Source organism: Schistosoma haematobium, chromosome 3 (genome assembly GCF_000699445.3).
Source record: "Schistosoma haematobium chromosome 3, whole genome shotgun sequence".
Classification (NCBI taxonomy): domain Eukaryota; kingdom Metazoa; phylum Platyhelminthes; class Trematoda; order Strigeidida; family Schistosomatidae; genus Schistosoma; species Schistosoma haematobium.
In genome coordinates this window covers 38,246,164-38,271,013 of record NC_067198.1, presented here as the reverse complement: position 1 = coordinate 38,271,013, position 24,850 = coordinate 38,246,164, and the positions used below count along the sequence as shown (strand labels likewise).

The following is a 24,850-nucleotide window of genomic DNA, read 5'->3' as shown; positions in this document are numbered from 1 at the left end:
AGTACTGAAATAGATCAAATAGGTTATTATTATTTTTGAATTTTCAATTACTAACAAAAACTGATGAAAGTAACTTTTAATTTCAACCAATTTTTGGATGATATTCAACTAAATCATTTGACCTATGCATGAATTATTCAACCGGTTAAATATATTTTGCATTTTATATTTTAATTTTTCTTATCAGGAATTAAAAACGAATTGAAGCAACATAACTCAAGAATTAAAGAATGAGGATGTATTTGTAAAATCTCAGCCAATGAATTTGAAGTAAATCTTAGGTTTCGCCTAGCCATTTGGTTTAAGCTTTTTTCAAGGAAATATAAACAATCATCAAAATTATCAAATATAAATAGGTACATGGTTCTCCGGTTCATTGTATACTGAATACGTCATCCAATCAACGTGAATACTGTTTAAAGTGGGTATTTACATTAGTGTGTAAGAGACATGTGGTGTAGAACGAAAAGTGTTAAGATAACAGATTGTGTGTATACGTTAGTGAGAAGAAGAAATTTATTTCATTATATATTGTCTCTGCTCGGTGAATTTTAAGAAAACATATAATTTTTATAAATGATATGAATCAAAAATGTCAGCATGTACCTATTTATATTCGATAATTATGATGTTTGATTATATTTCCTTGGAAGAGATTGGACCAGATTGCCAGGTGAAACGTTGGATTTACTTCCGATTCATTGGCTGAGATTGTACAAATACATTCTTCCTCTTTAATTTCTCACATCAACTCGACGCCCAAATACTGTAAAACTATTCGATCAAATTTAGACGAAAGTTCTTATTTATAACTGAAGAATAAACCAGATTCCAGCGGAATAGGAAGTCAAGAAGAAGCTCCGGAAGTGGACAGGACACATATTGAGGAAAGCACCTAACTGCGTCACAAGGCAAGCCCTCAATCGGAATCCTCAAGGCCAAAGGAAAAGAACAAGACCAACGAACACATTACGTTGAGAAATGGAGAAAGGTGTGTGAAGAATGAAGAACAATTGGATAGAACTAAAAAGGATGGCTTAAGACAGTGTGGGTTGGAGAATGCTGGTCAGCGCCCTATGCTCCGTTGGGAGTAACAGACGCAAGTGAGTCGTAAAAAACGCATCACGAAATGTCAGATATATAAATTTCTACTCATTGTGATATCATAAAAGTTATATTTATTATTAAACCAAGAACGTTTTATTGCTTTGAAAAAAAATAATACTTGGCTACAAGTAGAAAACTACCTCTCATTTATTTATTTACGTGTAACAATACATAACCAACCCACTCATACTTGATAAAGAGTTGGAAACATTCACTTTCCTGGGCAGCTTAATCGATGAACAAGGAGGATCCGATACAGGTGTAAAGACAAGGATTTGCAAAGTAAACGCAGCATTCCTACAATTGAAAAACAGAGAACTTGAAAAAAACTGTCTACGAACATAAAAGTCAAAATCTTCAATATGAACATTAAGACAGTTCTACTGTACGGAGTTGAAACTTGAAGGATTATTATAACTATCATCACAAAATTACAAGTAACTAAAAACAATTGTTTACGCAAGATACTCAACGTCCATCAGTAACAGTCTACTGTGGGGAAGAATAAACTAGCTTCCATCTGAAGAAGAAACTAAAAAGAGACTTTGGAGGTGGATATGACATACAATGCGAAAATCACTAAACTGTATCACGAGACAAGCGCTAACTTGAAATTCTAAAAAATAAAGAGAAATAGGAAGACCAAAGAACACACTACATTGAGAATTGGAAGCAGACATCAAAAGAATGAATAGTAACTGGAAACAACTGAAAAGAATTACCCGGGACAGAGTCCGATAGAGAATGCTAGAGGGCGGCTTATGCTCCTCCACGATGGATAACACGCGCAAGAAAGTAAGAAAGAAAGTAAGTAGCAACAATACGTATTCAACATGCATGCTTATTTGAATGTAATTCAACATAATCAACAACTTTCGTGAATCTCGATTCTTGTGATGTTTATGTATAACAACAATGCCAGGATGTTTGGAATGCGCTTATCTCCCTCTAAATGCAAGTTGTTGCTTCAGGACTGGTCTGCGTTAACACCTGAACTAAGGATAGGGAGTGAAGTAGTCGAACGCGTTGACAACTTCACTTATCTTGGAAGTCTGATCAGCCCTAATGGGTTGGTATCGGACGAAATCTCAGCACGGATTCGAAAAGTTCGATTGGCTTTTGCCAACTTACGTCACCTATGGCGAAGGCGAGATATCCGTCTATCAATAAAAGGACGAGTATACTGCGCAGCAGTTCGTTCTGTTCTAATTTACGGCAGCGAAATATGGCCATTAAGAGTAGAAGACACTCGTAAGCTACTAGTATTTGACCACAGATGCCTTAGAAATATTGCTGGCGTCTGTTGGGATCACCGGGTAAGTAATAGTGAGGTTAGACGCAGGGCATTAGGGAATGATCGTAAATCAGTTCATGAGGTTATGAATCTTCATCGACTGAGATGGTTGGGCCACGTGTTACGTATGCCTGAACACCGATTACCACGTCGTGCAATGCTATCCGGTATTGGAAATGGTTGGAAGAAAGTTAGGGGCGGCCAAACCAAAACGTGGCATCAGTGCTTGAAGACACTAACCTCTAGTCTGAGCCATGTTGGGAGATGCAGACTACTTGGTTGGGGTCCGCGTGACTATCGTAACCAATGGTTGGAGACTCTTGGTGACATGGCTCAGAATCGATCACAATGGCGTCGGTGTATACACTCTCTGTTTTCCCTTAAACTAAGAGATTAAAATCGCTTCATATCTTTCTTTCTACGAACCAATTTTTTCTTCTTGTACTATATATCTATATGCAATCTTTCTCTTACATATTACTACCTTTGACCTAACCACTGCTATGAATCCGGTGTTCATCTTGTTGTGCTGACGCGGTATGGCAACCTGGACCGATGCACATATATGCCTGGTCCTACGTTGTAGCTGACTGACTGATAACAATCAAGTTACGTAATAAATACAACCTAGAAAAAATATGTCATTTATTCCAGGATTAAAAAACATTCGAAAAAACCGGATGTTACTTATGATTTAAATCTGAGCTTAAAAATCACTAAATTTACCGCGTAAATATATATATATATATATATATATATATATATATATTTACTTGACCGAAACTAGTTTCTAATTGCCGTATTTTCTGCTCAATTAAAAACAAATTTTATTATTATGGTAAGTAAATAGTTAATCGATTTTATATTATCAATATAGATAAGTGAAGAAAGAAAACCATTTTTATAATAATTTCCCATAATCTCACAGATCTTATTTATAACGCTCCCATAAATCAGATCACAGGGAAGATCAAAAACAGCAACAACAAAGAACGGATCCAACACAAGGATAGTAACAATAATTAACTTGTTGTTATCTAATCGAAAATATAAAAGAAATCTGAATGAATAAATATACCTTAGATTGATTCAATTAGTTGTAATAAGAAATGAAAAATGGGTTTGAGCTCACTTTTCTTCTTGATTTTGTAAAAAAAAAGGAAGAAGAAAGACTGAATTCAGTGATGAATGAGTGAATGAAACAAAATACGAAATTGATATTTCATTGATTTAGTTTACATTTTAACTCCGCCTGGAGTCCTTCCGGGGGCTACTGCCGGTCCCAAGCCCGGATAAAGGAGGAGGGTTGGGCATGGGGTTAGCGTCCCCATCCCGTAGAAAACTAACTAGCTAAAAAAGACGCTGACCAGAAAAAATTATTCAAACCTTCTAAACTCTGCCCTGGGAGTCAGAAGGTCTTCATTTAGAAGAACTATGACGCCTCATGATGACAGCCGAATTCCTTCGGAAGTTACGAGGCCGATGCCCCTTCTGACAACCAGAGCGACCATTTATTTAGGTACATTGAGTGTCCGTACAATGTGGGACACCGGGAGAGCCTTCCAAATCGCTACAGAAATGAGAAGATACAACCTAGAGGTGCATAGGATCAGTGAAACACGTTGGACGCAAGTTGGACAACAACGACTATATATATATATATATATATATATATATATATATATATATATATCTGTCGATATAAGTAGTATGTAACATCAATTATAAGTGGAAACTTTGGAAGTAGAAGGTTATGAAGGTCGATTTGAAAAAAAAGCAGAAATGCAATTTGAAAAGAATTGTGAATTGGAAGAATCATACATAATGTGAAGGAAAAATGATAGTAAAAGAGATTATCTCATGTATAGTCCATATATTTTACCAAGAGATTCTGCAATTTTACATTAAAATACATTGAACATTTTCGAGTGAATCGAACTTCTTCAACTCTCCTAGCTTCAAAATGAAGGCATTAACCTCCAAAATGAGTTATCTTTGACACCTCTGAAACTACAGACTAAACGAATGGAAACAGATATGGGAACTTCCCAGTGTGACATACCTGCAGTTAGGGATCGCATAACCGTGATGAAACATTGTCCACTAAACGTTATAGCAGCTCACGTGCAAGTAAGTTTGTTCACAGTTAATTTGGTTAGGCTCTTTTGTTAACTTATTGGACGGACAGTCATTCGTACAATAACAACTTATCTATATCATTGTACCTTTATTATTGTTTCACTTGTATGAATATGTATGCTTGAGCAGTGTTTACTACCTATGCATAAATTCATCCTGCTACCCTATTAGTCGCTTAATTGATTCGATGATTCATTCATTTCACTATGTATATACATGTGTACATTTTAATCCTGTACACTCTCACTCATTTGACTCGCATGCTCACTCACTTGCTTTCCGGCACTACACTTGCATGCTTGCTTAGCGTGCCTGTACATTTGGTGATCTGCGAGTGGTGCAATAATAAACTTAATCGACACTTCGTATTCGCCTTCTGATTAACACACCGTTCAGGCGTTATCTGGTGCAGTTATCAGGACTAACAGTATATGAAGCTAAGGGATTATATTAAGTACCAACCACTACAACGTCTTTAATACATTGCATAAACTTTTTCAACCAGGTGCTCGAGCAACCGTCCAGCTCATAGCAAAACAACTTTGTTGATCTGGTATGAATAAAGACGTGAGGGAGTAGACACATTCCCATATAAGATGCCAGAAATCCAAAGTGTTCATACACAACAAATTCCCTTGTGCTATTTCACAACTCTAGACGCTCGTTTCGACTATATTCATCTAGATTCGGTAGGACCCCTATTAAATTCATGTGTGCTACGCACCTCTTGCGAATACTAACCAGCTTAGAATAAACAGTTCTCGACGTATCGATAACTTTCTAAGTGTATCTTCAGACCTATTCATTTCTGACTTAAATTTGACTGAGTTGGCATTTTTTGATTTTAAAGGTGTTACGTGTAAAGGCGATTTCAAACTCTGAGTACTATTATTAATGAAGACTTACAACTCTGAAGGCATACCTATTTGTCGTAAACAATAAAGTACTGAAGTTCGTTAGCGAGTAGTGTGCTCGGAGAAACAACTCCGGAGTTTTTCAACAGGCGGTATTATTTACTTTAAATGATTCGGAACCATGCATCGTAATAAATGGTTCAAATGGTTGTGGACGGAATAGAAGAAGCTTTCGCTTAACAGGCTTCCGTTTCTAGTAGCAGAGGATCACCAAATCCTCCAGGCAGGAACCTAGGTATGTTAACAATAAAAGAGGAAAAGAAATTAGTAAATCATAGTGTGATACTATCCTTAGTTCTTAAGAATAGATCAAGCTGTCTCTTAAATGACTCCTGGGAATTTGCTTGAACTAGCTCGCTCGGCAGCGAATTCCAGCTTTTGACAACTCTTAAGGAGTAGAAGTTGTGTCTACAGTCCGTTCTTCTATGTTGTGTTTCAAGTTTTTGGGTGTTACCTCTTAGGTTGGTGTTGGAACTAAGCTTAAGTAGGTGTCTGAGAGGATGTCCAGAAGTGTTAAGGATACTGTAAGCCATTAATAGATCACCTCTAAAACGTCTATATTCTAATGGGTAAAGGTTAAGTGAATGGAGGCGTTCTTCGTAAGGTTTAGATTTGAGTCCTCGAACTGATTTCGTGGCTCGCCGTTGGATACGCTCCAGGGTGATCTTATCCTCTTGGAGTGAGGGGGAAATACTATGTTTCCGTACTCTAAGTGGAGACGAACAAAACTATTGATTATATGGAAAGTTCTTCGATCAAACTGGCCAAAAATGCGCTTCAACCTTACCAGTGCAAGGTTTGCTCGGAAGGCATTTTTGTCACAGTTAGAGTAAGACTAAATCCTAGGGCACCAGGACTCCTAAATCTTTTTCGATTTGGGATACTACTAGAGAGGAGGTACCTAAGTTATAACTGTAGTCTGCGACATGTCGCAGATGGACTACTTTACACTTTGAAGTGTTAAAGGTAAGTCCGTTATCGTCTGGCCAACTTTGAAGTCGAGTCAGATCCTCCTGAAGTGCCTGTATATCGTCTTGGTTGCGTATCTCTCTCCAAAGTTTCACGTCGTCGGCAAAAAGTAATAAGTCTGACGTCACCTGTTGAGGAAGATCATTTATGTAGATCAAGAAGAGAAGAGGCCCTAGTACTGAGCCCTGGTGTACCCCACTAGGACATTCCATAACCTGAGATAAAGTGAAATTAACCCTGACCTTAAAATATTGATTTTTCAGCTATCAAGTGAGCCAATCGATTAGAGGTGGTCTGATACCCAATCGTTTGAGCTTATTGATAAGACACAAATGGTTAACCTTATCAAAAGCTTTTGAGAAATCAAGGTAAATGATATCAACCTTTCCCTTGCGATCGTGGATGCTTGTCCATCTGTCCACCGCAGTCAGCAGGTTGGTAATACAAGAGTAACCCTTCCTGAAACCATGCTGTTGGGGTGAGAAGAAATTTAAGGACAGTAGATAGTCGTTTAAACCGTCGCATATCAGGGACTACATGAGTTTTGAAGGTAATAACAGAAGAGCCACCGGCCGATAACTTGAAGTTTCATTGCGTCGACCACCTTTAAAAATTGGTGTGATGTGAGCCAACTTCCAATTTTCCGGTAATTTGCCTTGGCTTAGCGAGTGTGAAAACATCACGCTAAGCGGCGTTGCCAGGATTGTGGCTGCCTCCCTCAGTATGGCAGGATGAACCATATCCGGGCCAGGAGAAGTATCTAGTCTTAAGTGCTGCAGTTTACGGAACACCAAGTCAGCGCTTAGGTTCACTTCGGAAAGTCCTGTGGAATTGCAAACGAAACTGTCATCAGTAAAGTTAATGTCGGTCGGTTGAAATGTCTGGAAGTAATGTTCAGCCAGAAGGTTAGCGGCGTCGCCATCGTTGTTGGTCGGGCCGTTAAGACCTAGCAGTTGAGAAACTCCTGTTTTGGCTTGACGAAGAGAGGCTGCATAACGGAATAGTCTTCTAGGGTTAGAGGCAAATGTGTCCATAAGCTTTGTCTGGTAATGAAGCCTGTCTTCTCTTATAGCCTTCGTGCACATGTTCCTGATATGTTTATATTGTCTATACGCTCCGTCGTTGTCAGTTCGTTTGTATTCCGCCCAACAAAGCCTTTTGCAGCTTAGCAGGCGAAGGGTACGGTTCTTGATTATTGTAGGTGGCTTGCAGCTTTTGGGAACCGTTTGAGGAACTGAATGGTTTGTAGCACATAAGAGCGTGTGCAGTAAGAAGTCCCGATGACCGTCCACGTCGAGTTGGGGGTGAACATCCCAAACCACCTGTTGTAGATAGTCGTGTAACGCTGGCACATTTAACCGTTTAAAATACCAACGCAAGTCATTGGTGGGGTATCTTAGCTTAGTTTTGCTGACAAAACTGAAGGCTATGACGGTATGATCGAGTTGCCGACCTCCCATTTTCGAACAATCGCAAGTCATCAATGAAGTTGAAGAACCGAGCTTTAATTGAGTTGTCGCCTCCAGTATACATGTGCTCCGCGAAGTTGACTCTAAGGAGATTAAAGTCCCCAAGCATCCGGATGTGTGTTAAACCGAGACGACTAGAGCGCGATAGTCCATCCAGAATACGACTATCGTACTCGATATCACCAGTTCGCTTCCTGTAAATGACTTCGACTAGACGCCTCGAAGTACTGGACAATCTTACAGAGCACCATATAGATTCCGCAACGTAAGATCCAAACTACGGTTTGGAGTGAAGGACAGCTGTCTGGATGAATTAGATACGCACCCTCGCCCGATTGAAACCAAAACAAAGTAATTGGGTACGATGACGGTTCTATAATTTATCATAAATTTAAGTGTACATTATTACCTAAACAAATATAACCACTCAGCTATCCAACCAATAATTGTTCAATTGATCAAATCTAAACTACAATAAATAAGAAAGTTGATACAGGATGCAAGAAAATTACCAATCACCACAAATAAATGTTATTCTATCCTGTCTGGATAGATCACGTACAGATTCGTTCAAAAGGTAATAATTGGTCGCTCTATAACACAGAGTGTTTTCAATTCTGGAAGAGTGCTTCAATTCACAACCAAAATGCACAATTCCAGTCAACACAGGTCAAGCAATCAAAGGCAGGGATAAACCCAAATGGCTGCCGCCCAGACTTAGTATAAAGTAAAACAACATAAGTGCAGTTCGGGAAGAAACATGGGGAATTAGTGAAGGTGTAGTAAAAACGAAAACTATAATAAAATACAAATATTAACAGTTCAAATGTAGCCAAAAAGTTAACAATGTACAACTAAGAGGATCAATAGGAACAAAGTGCAAGTATATACATGGAGGGATTTTCACAAACACAAAGCATTCAAAATGGATCTTACACCAGCCCCCAAAATCCCTCCATATCACACAAGCTACCTTGATGCCTATGGTCATGGTTCATTATGTAGCATATGACACTATAGGAACGAGTAGGACTTACAACAGTACGCCTACTCGACCTACCTACATTAATAACAACAAAGACTAATCCGAAGCTTCAAGGAGACCTGCTTCACTTGTTCTCTGGTGTTCAACAATAACACTTGTGGTATAGACCTAATCACTCTTCCCCAAACCCCACCCATGCTGTTGGATGAGGGCCTCGCTGACAATTCACTATTTATCTTCTGCTGATTCGACTGATGCACAAACTTCCTTAACTCAGAAAATGCCCCCACGAAGCTTGACGCACTGTCACTGTAAATCTCCGGAGGTCTCCTTCTTCTTCCAATACAACGTAATAAGGCCATTATAATCAAACTACACATCATTTCAAACTGTACTGCCCATGTTTGCAAACAAGTAAACACATATCCATACCCTTTTTCTAATGATCTTCCTATGTGTCCTTGTTCTTTAGGACAATGTCTGATTATCATTTCCGTCACTAAGTGTCGACTGGGTAAAATTACTGGATGTTTAAAAGCATTTGGGAAATCTGAGTATCTTAGTCGACCTCCAACGCAGAGTAATCAATCAAGCATTATCGGTGATAAGCTCTTCAGATCATTGTGACTAACTACTTTACCATTGTTTTTAAATCCACTAAGTATTTCTCCATACACTTCTTTCTGAACCACCAATAAAATTTTACGCTTGGCGATGTCAAGCTCTTTGACCTTTAAACATCCTAGATGAACGGATCCTTCATGACTCGGGGAACGAAGTACCATCAGGAATTCTATGAACCTTCTAAGCCAGGCTACGGCCCTGACTAATTTCAACCACTCGGAGTAATAAGAGAGAATAGGTGACATGTTGTACTTTATACTACTCAAGTTAACCACAGCAGTTTTTCTAAACTCACTATCGTCAGAGAATATTTGTGCGGTCTTATTGAAGGCAAAGTTCGTACGAAACGGCGATGATGTGGCACCAAATGCATGAGTTGTCATTTGAAACTCAGATGGTTCCCTCGACATGTCCCCCTCCTGCCACCACAGAAATCTTGAAGCTCCTCGACCAGACTCAGGGAACTTCACTTGCATGAACATTTCTTCAACATCTGCAGGGATTGCAACTGTCTCCTTGCAAAAACTTAATAATATGCACATTAACTCAGCAGTGGTATCGGGTTCTTGATAAATCATATCATTCATGGAAACCCCTGCAAACTCGGCGGCACAATCAAGGACCACTCTAAATTCTTCTGGTTTCTTCATGTTTAACACTGCATGATGAGGTAAATACCCTCGAGGGCGATAATTAGGCTGCAAATATATTTCAAGGACCCTCTCCGCATAAGTCTTAGTAAATTTACTCTCAATACTGTTGATATACCTGATGTGCAGACTGACATCCTTCGACAACATACCCTTCAAACTTTGTAATCTACGGTTTGCTACTTCATAATTATCCACTTTCATATTTGGATTCTTTTTCCACGGTATAGAAACTACAAAATGACCGTTGTCGAAGCGCGTGCCCCCTTCCACAATCTTTATAGCCGCCTTGTCGTCTACTAATAATGATTTATCACTTGAATAAGCATCTGAAAACTCTACATCGTAAAGCTCACGTATTTCGTTCTCTAATGTCTGTACCTTACTGGTATGGTTAACAACTCTTTTCCTATATTCCGGGCATGATGGCTTATCATTTACGACGTTGCTTGTCGAGTCAGTGTGCAGCAGAACGTGATGTCTCTTCTCACAACAGTCAACGTTACAGAGCCTTGTCATCTTACATTCATTAACCTTATGTCCTTGTCTAAGACAGACAAAACAGATACCCTTGCTTTTAGCGTGAGACCATCGGTCTTGAACTGTATGCGCTAAGAACTGTGGACATTTATCAACAGCATGGTCGTAGGAACACATACTGCACTTAGTTTTCGTTGTCGAACTATTCCCTTGCTCCGATTGCACGTGACAGTTCGTCTTTACGTCATGTCCTTTTCTTGAACGATTTGCTAACCGTCCAAATCTACTACAAGCCACTCTCGCACGCGATGCGATAAACTGAGTGAGCTCGTCAAAGGTCGGTTCCCTGTTATCTTCAGTCAATTCGTCCACCAAGTCCGCCCACTGGGTTTGCATAGGCTGAGGCAAGAGTCTCACTATTCCTTCCAAGGTAACTAAGGAATTTAGATCAGAGACATAATTCATCTGTTCCAAGATCATAGCACAGTTTTACATTTTAATAGCCAATTTTGTTTCTTGCTCTCCGTCAGTATAATCAAAATTCACGGCACTGAATAAGTCTTCTAGTGTCTCTCGAGTGATTACATGCGCCTGTCCGAACAACCGTTTTAGAATTTCTTTGGCCTTCTTCTAACCAGAAGAGGCTTCCAACATAACACAACCCTCAATGGCTGTTTTCGCTTTACCCTTACAATAATGTACCAAATAAAGCAAGCGTTGACCATCATCCTTGACCCTTGATTCTACATAGGTCTCAAACTCCATTAAAAACTTACAATAACCTCTCGGTTGACCGTCGACATAACTTAACTCAACCTTTGGTAACTCTGGACCTACGAAAAGCGCCGTAGGCATCACGCTTCTCGCTTGCTTCACGTCTAAACTAAGGTTTTCTATGCCATCTGCCATTATATCACAACTAGATTCACTATAATTACAATCGTCCCTATTAGAATATGAACCATGACACATAGAAGCATCAAAAGGCACTTGCCTTGATTGAGGGGATCCATCCTTTTGTTCATCTCTTTTAACATCCACGAGCCTTGGACTTAATTTCCTTCGACGATTGTTTGGCATCGCAAGCGAACAACCAAATATTCCCAGAGACAATGATTGGAATCAACGAAACGAAAGCCAAACGAATTCGACCGAAATATTTGTTTAGAACTGTAAGATCCAAACTACGGTTTGGAGTGAAGGACAGCTGTCTGGATGAATTAGATACGCACCCTCGCCCGATTGAAACCAAAACAAAGTAATTGGGTACGATGACGGTTCTATAATTTATCATAAATTTAAGTGTACATTATTACCTAAACAAATATAACCACTCAGCTATCCAACCAATAATTGTTCAATTGATCAAATCTAAACTACAATAAATAAGAAAGTTGATACAGGATGCAAGAAAATTACCAATCACCACAAATAAATGTTATTCTATCCTGTCTGGATAGATCACGTACAGATTCGTTCAAAAGGTAATAATTGGTCGCTCTATAACACAGAGTGTTTTCAATTCTGGAAGAGTGCTTCAATTCACAACCAAAATGCACAATTCCAGTCAACACAGGTCAAGCAATCAAAGGCAGGGATAAACCCAAATGGCTGCCGCCCAGACTTAGTATAAAGTAAAACAACATAAGTGCAGTTCGGGAAGAAACATGGGGAATTAGTGAAGGTGTAGTAAAAACGAAAACTATAATAAAATACAAATATTAACAGTTCAAATGTAGCCAAAAAGTTAACAATGTACAACTAAGAGGATCAATAGGAACAAAGTGCAAGTATATACATGGAGGGATTTTCACAAACACAAAGCATTCAAAATGGATCTTACACCAGCCCCCAAAATCCCTCCATATCACACAAGCTACCTTGATGCCTATGGTCATGGTTCATTATGTAGCATATGACACTATAGGAACGAGTAGGACTTACAACAGTACGCCTACTCGACCTACCTACATTAATAACAACAAAGACTAATCCGAAGCTTCAAGGAGACCTGCTTCACTTGTTCTCTGGTGTTCAACAATAACACTTGTGGTATAGACCTAATCACTCTTCCCCAAACCCCACCCATGCTGTTGGATGAGGGCCTCGCTGACAATTCACTATTTATCTTCTGCTGATTCGACTGATGCACAAACTTCCTTAACTCAGAAAATGCCCCCACGAAGCTTGACGCACTGTCACTGTAAATCTCCGGAGGTCTCCTTCTTCTTCCAATACAACGTAATAAGGCCATTATAATCAAACTACACATCATTTCAAACTGTACTGCCCATGTTTGCAAACAAGTAAACACATATCCATACCCTTTTTCTAATGATCTTCCTATGTGTCCTTGTTCTTTAGGACAATGTCTGATTATCATTTCCGTCACTAAGTGTCGACTGGGTAAAATTACTGGATGTTTAAAAGCATTTGGGAAATCTGAGTATCTTAGTCGACCTCCAACGCAGAGTAACCAATCAAGCATTATCGGTGATAAGCTCTTCAGATCATTGTGACTAACTACTTTACCATTGTTTTTAAATCCACTAAGTATTTCTCCATACACTTCTTTCTGAACCACCAATAAAATTTTACGCTTGGCGATGTCAAGCTCTTTGACCTTTAAACATCCTAGATGAACGGATCCTTCATGACTCGGGGAACGAAGTACCATCAGGAATTCTATGAACCTTCTAAGCCAGGCTACGGCCCTGACTAATTTCAACCACTCGGAGTAATAAGAGAGAATAGGTGACATGTTGTACTTTATACTACTCAAGTTAACCACAGCAGTTTTTCTAAACTCACTATCGTCAGAGAATATTTGTGCGGTCTTATTGAAGGCAAAGTTCGTACGAAACGGCGATGATGTGGCACCAAATGCATGAGTTGTCATTTGAAACTCAGATGGTTCCCTCGACATGTCCCCCTCCTGCCACCACAGAAATCTTGAAGCTCCTCGACCAGACTCAGGGAACTTCACTTGCATGAACATTTCTTCAACATCTGCAGGGATTGCAACTGTCTCCTTGCAAAAACTTAATAATATGCACATTAACTCAGCAGTGGTATCGGGTTCTTGATAAATCATATCATTCATGGAAACCCCTGCAAACTCGGCGGCACAATCAAGGACCACTCTAAATTCTTCTGGTTTCTTCATGTTTAACACTGCATGATGAGGTAAATACCCTCGAGGGCGATAATTAGGCTGCAAATATATTTCAAGGACCCTCTCCGCATAAGTCTTAGTAAATTTACTCTCAATACTGTTGATATACCTGATGTGCAGACTGACATCCTTCGACAACATACCCTTCAAACTTTGTAATCTACGGTTTGCTACTTCATAATTATCCACTTTCATATTTGGATTCTTTTTCCACGGTATAGAAACTACAAAATGACCGTTGTCGAAGCGCGTGCCCCCTTCCACAATCTTTATAGCCGCCTTGTCGTCTACTAATAATGATTTATCACTTGAATAAGCATCTGAAAACTCTACATCGTAAAGCTCACGTATTTCGTTCTCTAATGTCTGTACCTTACTGGTATGGTTAACAACTCTTTTCCTATATTCCGGGCATGATGGCTTATCATTTACGACGTTGCTTGTCGAGTCAGTGTGCAGCAGAACGTGATGTCTCTTCTCACAACAGTCAACGTTACAGAGCCTTGTCATCTTACATTCATTAACCTTATGTCCTTGTCTAAGACAGACAAAACAGATACCCTTGCTTTTAGCGTGAGACCATCGGTCTTGAACTGTATGCGCTAAGAACTGTGGACATTTATCAACAGCATGGTCGTAGGAACACATACTGCACTTAGTTTTCGTTGTCGAACTATTCCCTTGCTCCGATTGCACGTGACAGTTCGTCTTTACGTCATGTCCTTTTCTTGAACGATTTGCTAACCGTCCAAATCTACTACAAGCCACTCTCGCACGCGATGCGATAAACTGAGTGAGCTCGTCAAAGGTCGGTTCCCTGTTATCTTCAGTCAATTCGTCCACCAAGTCCGCCCACTGGGTTTGCATAGGCTGAGGCAAGAGTCTCACTATTCCTTCCAAGGTAACTAAGGAATTTAGATCAGAGACATAATTCATCTGTTCCAAGATCATAGCACAGTTTTACATTTTAATAGCCAATTTTGTTTCTTGCTCTCCGTCAGTATAATCAAAATTCACGGCACTGAATAAGTCTTCTAGTGTCTCTCGAGTGATTACATGCGCCTGTCCGAACAACCGTTTTAGAATTTCTTTGGCCTTCTTCTAACCAGAAGAGGCTTCCAACATAACACAACCCTCAATGGCTGTTTTCGCTTTACCCTTACAATAATGTACCAAATAAAGCAAGCGTTGACCATCATCCTTGACCCTTGATTCTACATAGGTCTCAAACTCCATTAAAAACTTACAATAACCTCTCGGTTGACCGTCGACATAACTTAACTCAACCTTTGGTAACTCTGGACCTACGAAAAGCGCCGTAGGCATCACGCTTCTCGCTTGCTTCACGTCTAAACTAAGGTTTTCTATGCCATCTGCCATTATATCACAACTAGATTCACTATAATTACAATCGTCCCTATTAGAATATGAACCATGACACATAGAAGCATCAAAAGGCACTTGCCTTGATTGAGGGGATCCATCCTTTTGTTCATCTCTTTTAACATCCACGAGCCTTGGACTTAATTTCCTTCGACGATTGTTTGGCATCGCAAGCGAACAACCAAATATTCCCAGAGACAATGATTGGAATCAACGAAACGAAAGCCAAACGAATTCGACCGAAATATTTGTTTAGAACTGTAAGATCCAAACTACGGTTTGGAGTGAAGGACAGCTGTCTGGATGAATTAGATACGCACCCTCGCCCGATTGAAACCAAAACAAAGTAATTGGGTACGATGACGGTTCTATAATTTATCATAAATTTAAGTGTACATTATTACCTAAACAAATATAACCACTCAGCTATCCAACCAATAATTGTTCAATTGATCAAATCTAAACTACAATAAATAAGAAAGTTGATACAGGATGCAAGAAAATTACCAATCACCACAAATAAATGTTATTCTATCCTGTCTGGATAGATCACGTACAGATTCGTTCAAAAGGTAATAATTGGTCGCTCTATAACACAGAGTGTTTTCAATTCTGGAAGAGTGCTTCAATTCACAACCAAAATGCACAATTCCAGTCAACACAGGTCAAGCAATCAAAGGCAGGGATAAACCCAAATGGCTGCCGCCCAGACTTAGTATAAAGTAAAACAACATAAGTGCAGTTCGGGAAGAAACATGGGGAATTAGTGAAGGTGTAGTAAAAACGAAAACTATAATAAAATACAAATATTAACAGTTCAAATGTAGCCAAAAAGTTAACAATGTACAACTAAGAGGATCAATAGGAACAAAGTGCAAGTATATACATGGAGGGATTTTCACAAACACAAAGCATTCAAAATGGATCTTACACCAGCCCCCAAAATCCCTCCATATCACACAAGCTACCTTGATGCCTATGGTCATGGTTCATTATGTAGCATATGACACTATAGGAACGAGTAGGACTTACAACAGTACGCCTACTCGACCTACCTACATTAATAACAACAAAGACTAATCCGAAGCTTCAAGGAGACCTGCTTCACTTGTTCTCTGGTGTTCAACAATAACACTTGTGGTATAGACCTAATCACTCTTCCCCAAACCCCACCCATGCTGTTGGATGAGGGCCTCGCTGACAATTCACTATTTATCTTCTGCTGATTCGACTGATGCACAAACTTCCTTAACTCAGAAAATGCCCCCACGAAGCTTGACGCACTGTCACTGTAAATCTCCGGAGGTCTCCTTCTTCTTCCAATACAACGTAATAAGGCCATTATAATCAAACTACACATCATTTCAAACTGTACTGCCCATGTTTGCAAACAAGTAAACACATATCCATACCCTTTTTCTAATGATCTTCCTATGTGTCCTTGTTCTTTAGGACAATGTCTGATTATCATTTCCGTCACTAAGTGTCGACTGGGTAAAATTACTGGATGTTTAAAAGCATTTGGGAAATCTGAGTATCTTAGTCGACCTCCAACGCAGAGTAACCAATCAAGCATTATCGGTGATAAGCTCTTCAGATCATTGTGACTAACTACTTTACCATTGTTTTTAAATCCACTAAGTATTTCTCCATACACTTCTTTCTGAACCACCAATAAAATTTTACGCTTGGCGATGTCAAGCTCTTTGACCTTTAAACATCCTAGATGAACGGATCCTTCATGACTCGGGGAACGAAGTACCATCAGGAATTCTATGAACCTTCTAAGCCAGGCTACGGCCCTGACTAATTTCAACCACTCGGAGTAATAAGAGAGAATAGGTGACATGTTGTACTTTATACTACTCAAGTTAACCACAGCAGTTTTTCTAAACTCACTATCGTCAGAGAATATTTGTGCGGTCTTATTGAAGGCAAAGTTCGTACGAAACGGCGATGATGTGGCACCAAATGCATGAGTTGTCATTTGAAACTCAGATGGTTCCCTCGACATGTCCCCCTCCTGCCACCACAGAAATCTTGAAGCTCCTCGACCAGACTCAGGGAACTTCACTTGCATGAACATTTCTTCAACATCTGCAGGGATTGCAACTGTCTCCTTGCAAAAACTTAATAATATGCACATTAACTCAGCAGTGGTATCGGGTTCTTGATAAATCATATCATTCATGGAAACCCCTGCAAACTCGGCGGCACAATCAAGGACCACTCTAAATTCTTCTGGTTTCTTCATGTTTAACACTGCATGATGAGGTAAATACCCTCGAGGGCGATAATTAGGCTGCAAATATATTTCAAGGACCCTCTCCGCATAAGTCTTAGTAAATTTACTCTCAATACTGTTGATATACCTGATGTGCAGACTGACATCCTTCGACAACATACCCTTCAAACTTTGTAATCTACGGTTTGCTACTTCATAATTATCCACTTTCATATTTGGATTCTTTTTCCACGGTATAGAAACTACAAAATGACCGTTGTCGAAGCGCGTGCCCCCTTCCACAATCTTTATAGCCGCCTTGTCGTCTACTAATAATGATTTATCACTTGAATAAGCATCTGAAAACTCTACATCGTAAAGCTCACGTATTTCGTTCTCTAATGTCTGTACCTTACTGGTATGGTTAACAACTCTTTTCCTATATTCCGGGCATGATGGCTTATCATTTACGACGTTGCTTGTCGAGTCAGTGTGCAGCAGAACGTGATGTCTCTTCTCACAACAGTCAACGTTACAGAGCCTTGTCATCTTACATTCATTAACCTTATGTCCTTGTCTAAGACAGACAAAACAGATACCCTTGCTTTTAGCGTGAGACCATCGGTCTTGAACTGTATGCGCTAAGAACTGTGGACATTTATCAACAGCATGGTCGTAGGAACACATACTGCACTTAGTTTTCGTTGTCGAACTATTCCCTTGCTCCGATTGCACGTGACAGTTCGTCTTTACGTCATGTCCTTTTCTTGAACGATTTGCTAACCGTCCAAATCTACTACAAGCCACTCTCGCACGCGATGCGATAAACTGAGTGAGCTCGTCAAAGGTCGGTTCCCTGTTATCTTCAGTCAATTCGTCCACCAAGTCCGCCCACTGGGTTTGCATAGGCTGAGGCAAGAGTCTCACTATTCCTTCCAAGGTAACTAAGGAATTTAGATCAGAGACATAATTCATCTGTTCCAAGATCATAGCACAGTTTTACATTTTAATAGCCAATTTTGTTTCTTGCTCTCCGTCAGTATAATCAAAATTCACGGCACTGAATAAGTCTTCTAGTGTCTCTCGAGTGATTACATGCGCCTGTCCGAACAACCGTTTTAGAATTTCTTTGGCCTTCTTCTAACCAGAAGAGGCTTCCAACATAACACAACCCTCAATGGCTGTTTTCGCTTTACCCTTACAATAATGTACCAAATAAAGCAAGCGTTGACCATCATCCTTGACCCTTGATTCTACATAGGTCTCAAACTCCATTAAAAACTTACAATAACCTCTCGGTTGACCGTCGACATAACTTAACTCAACCTTTGGTAACTCTGGACCTACGAAAAGCGCCGTAGGCATCACGCTTCTCGCTTGCTTCACGTCTAAACTAAGGTTTTCTATGCCATCTGCCATTATATCACAACTAGATTCACTATAATTACAATCGTCCCTATTAGAATATGAACCATGACACATAGAAGCATCAAAAGGCACTTGCCTTGATTGAGGGGATCCATCCTTTTGTTCATCTCTTTTAACATCCACGAGCCTTGGACTTAATTTCCTTCGACGATTGTTTGGCATCGCAAGCGAACAACCAAATATTCCCAGAGACAATGATTGGAATCAACGAAACGAAAGCCAAACGAATTCGACCGAAATATTTGTTTAGAACTGTAAGATCCAAACTACGGTTTGGAGTGAAGGACAGCTGTCTGGATGAATTAGATACGCACCCTCGCCCGATTGAAACCAAAACAAAGTAATTGGGTACGATGACGGTTCTATAATTTATCATAAATTTAAGTGTACATTATTACCTAAACAAATATAACCACTCAGCTATCCAACCAATAATTGTTCAATTGATCAAATCTAAACTACAATAAATAAGAAAGTTGATACAGGATGCAAGAAAATTACCAATCACCACAAATAAATGTTATTCTATCCTGTCTGGATAGATCACGTACAGATTCGTTCAAAAGGTAATAATTGGTCGCTCTATAACACAGAGTGTTTTCAATTCTGGAAGAGTGCTTCAATTCACAACCAAAATGCACAATTCCAGTCAACACAGGTCAAGCAATCAAAGGCAGGGATAAACCCAAATGGCTGCCGCCCAGACTTAGTATAAAGTAAAACAACATAAGTGCAGTTCGGGAAGAAACATGGGGAATTAGTGAAGGTGTAGTAAAAACGAAAACTATAATAAAATACAAATATTAACAGTTCAAATGTAGCCAAAAAGTTAACAATGTACAACTAAGAGGATCAATAGGAACAAAGTGCAAGTATATACATGGAGGGATTTTCACAAACACAAAGCATTCAAAATGGATCTTACACCAGCCCCCAAAATCCCTCCATATCACACAAGCTACCTTGATGCCTATGGTCATGGTTCATTATGTAGCATATGACACTATAGGAACGAGTAGGACTTACAACAGTACGCCTACTCGACCTACCTACATTAATAACAACAAAGACTAATCCGAAGCTTCAAGGAGACCTGCTTCACTTGTTCTCTGGTGTTCAACAATAACACTTGTGGTATAGACCTAATCACTCTTCCCCAAACCCCACCCATGCTGTTGGATGAGGGCCTCGCTGACAATTCACTATTTATCTTCTGCTGATTCGACTGATGCACAAACTTCCTTAACTCAGAAAATGCCCCCACGAAGCTTGACGCACTGTCACTGTAAATCTCCGGAGGTCTCCTTCTTCTTCCAATACAACGTAATAAGGCCATTATAATCAAACTACACATCATTTCAAACTGTACTGCCCATGTTTGCAAACAAGTAAACACATATCCATACCCTTTTTCTAATGATCTTCCTATGTGTCCTTGTTCTTTAGGACAATGTCTGATTATCATTTCCGTCACTAAGTGTCGACTGGGTAAAATTACTGGATGTTTAAAAGCATTTGGGAAATCGGAGTATCTTAGTCGACCTCCAACGCAGAGTAACCAATCAAGCATTATCGGTGATAAGCTCTTCAGATCATTGTGACTAACTACTTTACCATTGTTTTTAAATCCACTAAGTATTTCTCCATACACTTCTTTCTGAACCACCAATAAAATTTTACGCTTGGCGATGTCAAGCTCTTTGACCTTTAAACATCCTAGATGAACGGATCCTTCATGACTCGGGGAACGAAGTACCATCAGGAATTCTATGAACCTTCTAAGCCAGGCTACGGCCCTGACTAATTTCAACCACTCGGAGTAATAAGAGAGAATAGGTGACATGTTGTACTTTATACTACTCAAGTTAACCACAGCAGTTTTTCTAAACTCACTATCGTCAGAGAATATTTGTGCGGTCTTATTGAAGGCAAAGTTCGTACGAAACGGCGATGATGTGGCACCAAATGCATGAGTTGTCATTTGAAACTCAGATGGTTCCCTCGACATGTCCCCCTCCTGCCACCACAGAAATCTTGAAGCTCCTCGACCAGACTCAGGGAACTTCACTTGCATGAACATTTCTTCAACATCTGCAGGGATTGCAACTGTCTCCTTGCAAAAACTTAATAATATGCACATTAACTCAGCAGTGGTATCGGGTTCTTGATAAATCATATCATTCATGGAAACCCCTGCAAACTCGGCGGCACAATCAAGGACCACTCTAAATTCTTCTGGTTTCTTCATGTTTAACACTGCATGATGAGGTAAATACCCTCGAGGGCGATAATTAGGCTGCAAATATATTTCAAGGACCCTCTCCGCATAAGTCTTAGTAAATTTACTCTCAATACTGTTGATATACCTGATGTGCAGACTGACATCCTTCGACAACATACCCTTCAAACTTTGTAATCTACGGTTTGCTACTTCATAATTATCCACTTTCATATTTGGATTCTTTTTCCACGGTATAGAAACTACAAAATGACCGTTGTCGAAGCGCGTGCCCCCTTCCACAATCTTTATAGCCGCCTTGTCGTCTACTAATAATGATTTATCACTTGAATAAGCATCTGAAAACTCTACATCGTAAAGCTCACGTATTTCGTTCTCTAATGTCTGTACCTTACTGGTATGGTTAACAACTCTTTTCCTATATTCCGGGCATGATGGCTTATCATTTACGACGTTGCTTGTCGAGTCAGTGTGCAGCAGAACGTGATGTCTCTTCTCACAACAGTCAACGTTACAGAGCCTTGTCATCTTACATTCATTAACCTTATGTCCTTGTCTAAGACAGACAAAACAGATACCCTTGCTTTTAGCGTGAGACCATCGGTCTTGAACTGTATGCGCTAAGAACTGTGGACATTTATCAACAGCATGGTCGTAGGAACACATACTGCACTTAGTTTTCGTTGTCGAACTATTCCCTTGCTCCGATTGCACGTGACAGTTCGTCTTTACGTCATGTCCTTTTCTTGAACGATTTGCTAACCGTCCAAATCTACTACAAGCCACTCTCGCACGCGATGCGATAAACTGAGTGAGCTCGTCAAAGGTCGGTTCCCTGTTATCTTCAGTCAATTCGTCCACCAAGTCCGCCCACTGGGTTTGCATAGGCTGAGGCAAGAGTCTCACTATTCCTTCCAAGGTAACTAAGGAATTTAGATCAGAGACATAATTCATCTGTTCCAAGATCATAGCACAGTTTTACATTTTAATAGCCAATTTTGTTTCTTGCTCTCCGTCAGTATAATCAAAATTCACGGCACTGAATAAGTCTTCTAGTGTCTCTCGAGTGATTACATGCGCCTGTCCGAACAACCGTTTTAGAATTTCTTTGGCCTTCTTCTAACCAGAAGAGGCTTCCAACATAACACAACCCTCAATGGCTGTTTTCGCTTTACCCTTACAATAATGTACCAAATAAAGCAAGCGTTGACCATCATCCTTGACCCTTGATTCTACATAGGTCTCAAACTCCATTAAAAACTTACAATAACCTCTCGGTTGACCGTCGACATAACTTAACTCAACCTTTGGTAACTCTGGACCTACGAAAAGCGCCGTAGGCATCACGCTTCTCGCTTGCTTCACGTCTAAACTAAGGTTTTCTATGCCATCTGCCATTATATCACAACTAGATTCACTATAATTACAATCGTCCCTATTAGAATATGAACCATGACACATAGAAGCATCAAAAGGCACTTGCCTTGATTGAGGGGATCCATCCTTTTGTTCATCTCTTTTAACATCCACGAGCCTTGGACTTAATTTCCTTCGACGATTGTTTGGCATCGCAAGCGAACAACCAAATATTCCCAGAGACAATGATTGGAATCAACGAAACGAAAGCCAAACGAATTCGACCGAAATATTTGTTTAGAACTGTAAGATCCAAACTACGGTTTGGAGTGAAGGACAGCTGTCTGGATGAATTAGATACGCACCCTCGCCCGATTGAAACCAAAACAAAGTAATTGGGTACGATGACGGTTCTATAATTTATCATAAATTTAAGTGTACATTATTACCTAAACAAATATAACCACTCAGCTATCCAACCAATAATTGTTCAATTGATCAAATCTAAACTACAATAAATAAGAAAGTTGATACAGGATGCAAGAAAATTACCAATCACCACAAATAAATGTTATTCTATCCTGTCTGGATAGATCACGTACAGATTCGTTCAAAAGGTAATAATTGGTCGCTCTATAACACAGAGTGTTTTCAATTCTGGAAGAGTGCTTCAATTCACAACCAAAATGCACAATTCCAGTCAACACAGGTCAAGCAATCAAAGGCAGGGATAAACCCAAATGGCTGCCGCCCAGACTTAGTATAAAGTAAAACAACATAAGTGCAGTTCGGGAAGAAACATGGGGAATTAGTGAAGGTGTAGTAAAAACGAAAACTATAATAAAATACAAATATTAACAGTTCAAATGTAGCCAAAAAGTTAACAATGTACAACTAAGAGGATCAATAGGAACAAAGTGCAAGTATATACATGGAGGGATTTTCACAAACACAAAGCATTCAAAATGGATCTTACACCAGCCCCCAAAATCCCTCCATATCACACAAGCTACCTTGATGCCTATGGTCATGGTTCATTATGTAGCATATGACACTATAGGAACGAGTAGGACTTACAACAGTACGCCTACTCGACCTACCTACATTAATAACAACAAAGACTAATCCGAAGCTTCAAGGAGACCTGCTTCACTTGTTCTCTGGTGTTCAACAATAACACTTGTGGTATAGACCTAATCACTCTTCCCCAAACCCCACCCATGCTGTTGGATGAGGGCCTCGCTGACAATTCACTATTTATCTTCTGCTGATTCGACTGATGCACAAACTTCCTTAACTCAGAAAATGCCCCCACGAAGCTTGACGCACTGTCACTGTAAATCTCCGGAGGTCTCCTTCTTCTTCCAATACAACGTAATAAGGCCATTATAATCAAACTACACATCATTTCAAACTGTACTGCCCATGTTTGCAAACAAGTAAACACATATCCATACCCTTTTTCTAATGATCTTCCTATGTGTCCTTGTTCTTTAGGACAATGTCTGATTATCATTTCCGTCACTAAGTGTCGACTGGGTAAAATTACTGGATGTTTAAAAGCATTTGGGAAATCTGAGTATCTTAGTCGACCTCCAACGCAGAGTAACCAATCAAGCATTATCGGTGATAAGCTCTTCAGATCATTGTGACTAACTACTTTACCATTGTTTTTAAATCCACTAAGTATTTCTCCATACACTTCTTTCTGAACCACCAATAAAATTTTACGCTTGGCGATGTCAAGCTCTTTGACCTTTAAACATCCTAGATGAACGGATCCTTCATGACTCGGGGAACGAAGTACCATCAGGAATTCTATGAACCTTCTAAGCCAGGCTACGGCCCTGACTAATTTCAACCACTCGGAGTAATAAGAGAGAATAGGTGACATGTTGTACTTTATACTACTCAAGTTAACCACAGCAGTTTTTCTAAACTCACTATCGTCAGAGAATATTTGTGCGGTCTTATTGAAGGCAAAGTTCGTACGAAACGGCGATGATGTGGCACCAAATGCATGAGTTGTCATTTGAAACTCAGATGGTTCCCTCGACATGTCCCCCTCCTGCCACCACAGAAATCTTGAAGCTCCTCGACCAGACTCAGGGAACTTCACTTGCATGAACATTTCTTCAACATCTGCAGGGATTGCAACTGTCTCCTTGCAAAAACTTAATAATATGCACATTAACTCAGCAGTGGTATCGGGTTCTTGATAAATCATATCATTCATGGAAACCCCTGCAAACTCGGCGGCACAATCAAGGACCACTCTAAATTCTTCTGGTTTCTTCATGTTTAACACTGCATGATGAGGTAAATACCCTCGAGGGCGATAATTAGGCTGCAAATATATTTCAAGGACCCTCTCCGCATAAGTCTTAGTAAATTTACTCTCAATACTGTTGATA

At 39.7% G+C, this 24,850-nt stretch overlaps 1 protein-coding gene across 1 annotated transcript in view; it reads right to left on the bottom strand.

Moving 5' to 3' along the window:
* The window catches only part of MS3_00010666 (uncharacterized protein), a 40,946-nt gene extending 25,292 nt beyond the window's left edge, over window positions 1–15,654 (bottom strand). Inside the window, exons 1-2 of the mRNA XM_051219061.1 lie at window positions 15,272–15,654; window positions 1,298–1,404 (exon numbers count right to left, since the gene is read on the bottom strand). Coding sequence (XP_051069829.1) covers window positions 1,298–1,404; window positions 15,272–15,357 — 193 coding nt within the window. The 5' untranslated portion in view covers window positions 15,358–15,654. The remainder of the gene's footprint in view (window positions 1–1,297; window positions 1,405–15,271) is intronic.
* Between the last annotated feature and the right edge of the window lie 9,196 nt (window positions 15,655–24,850).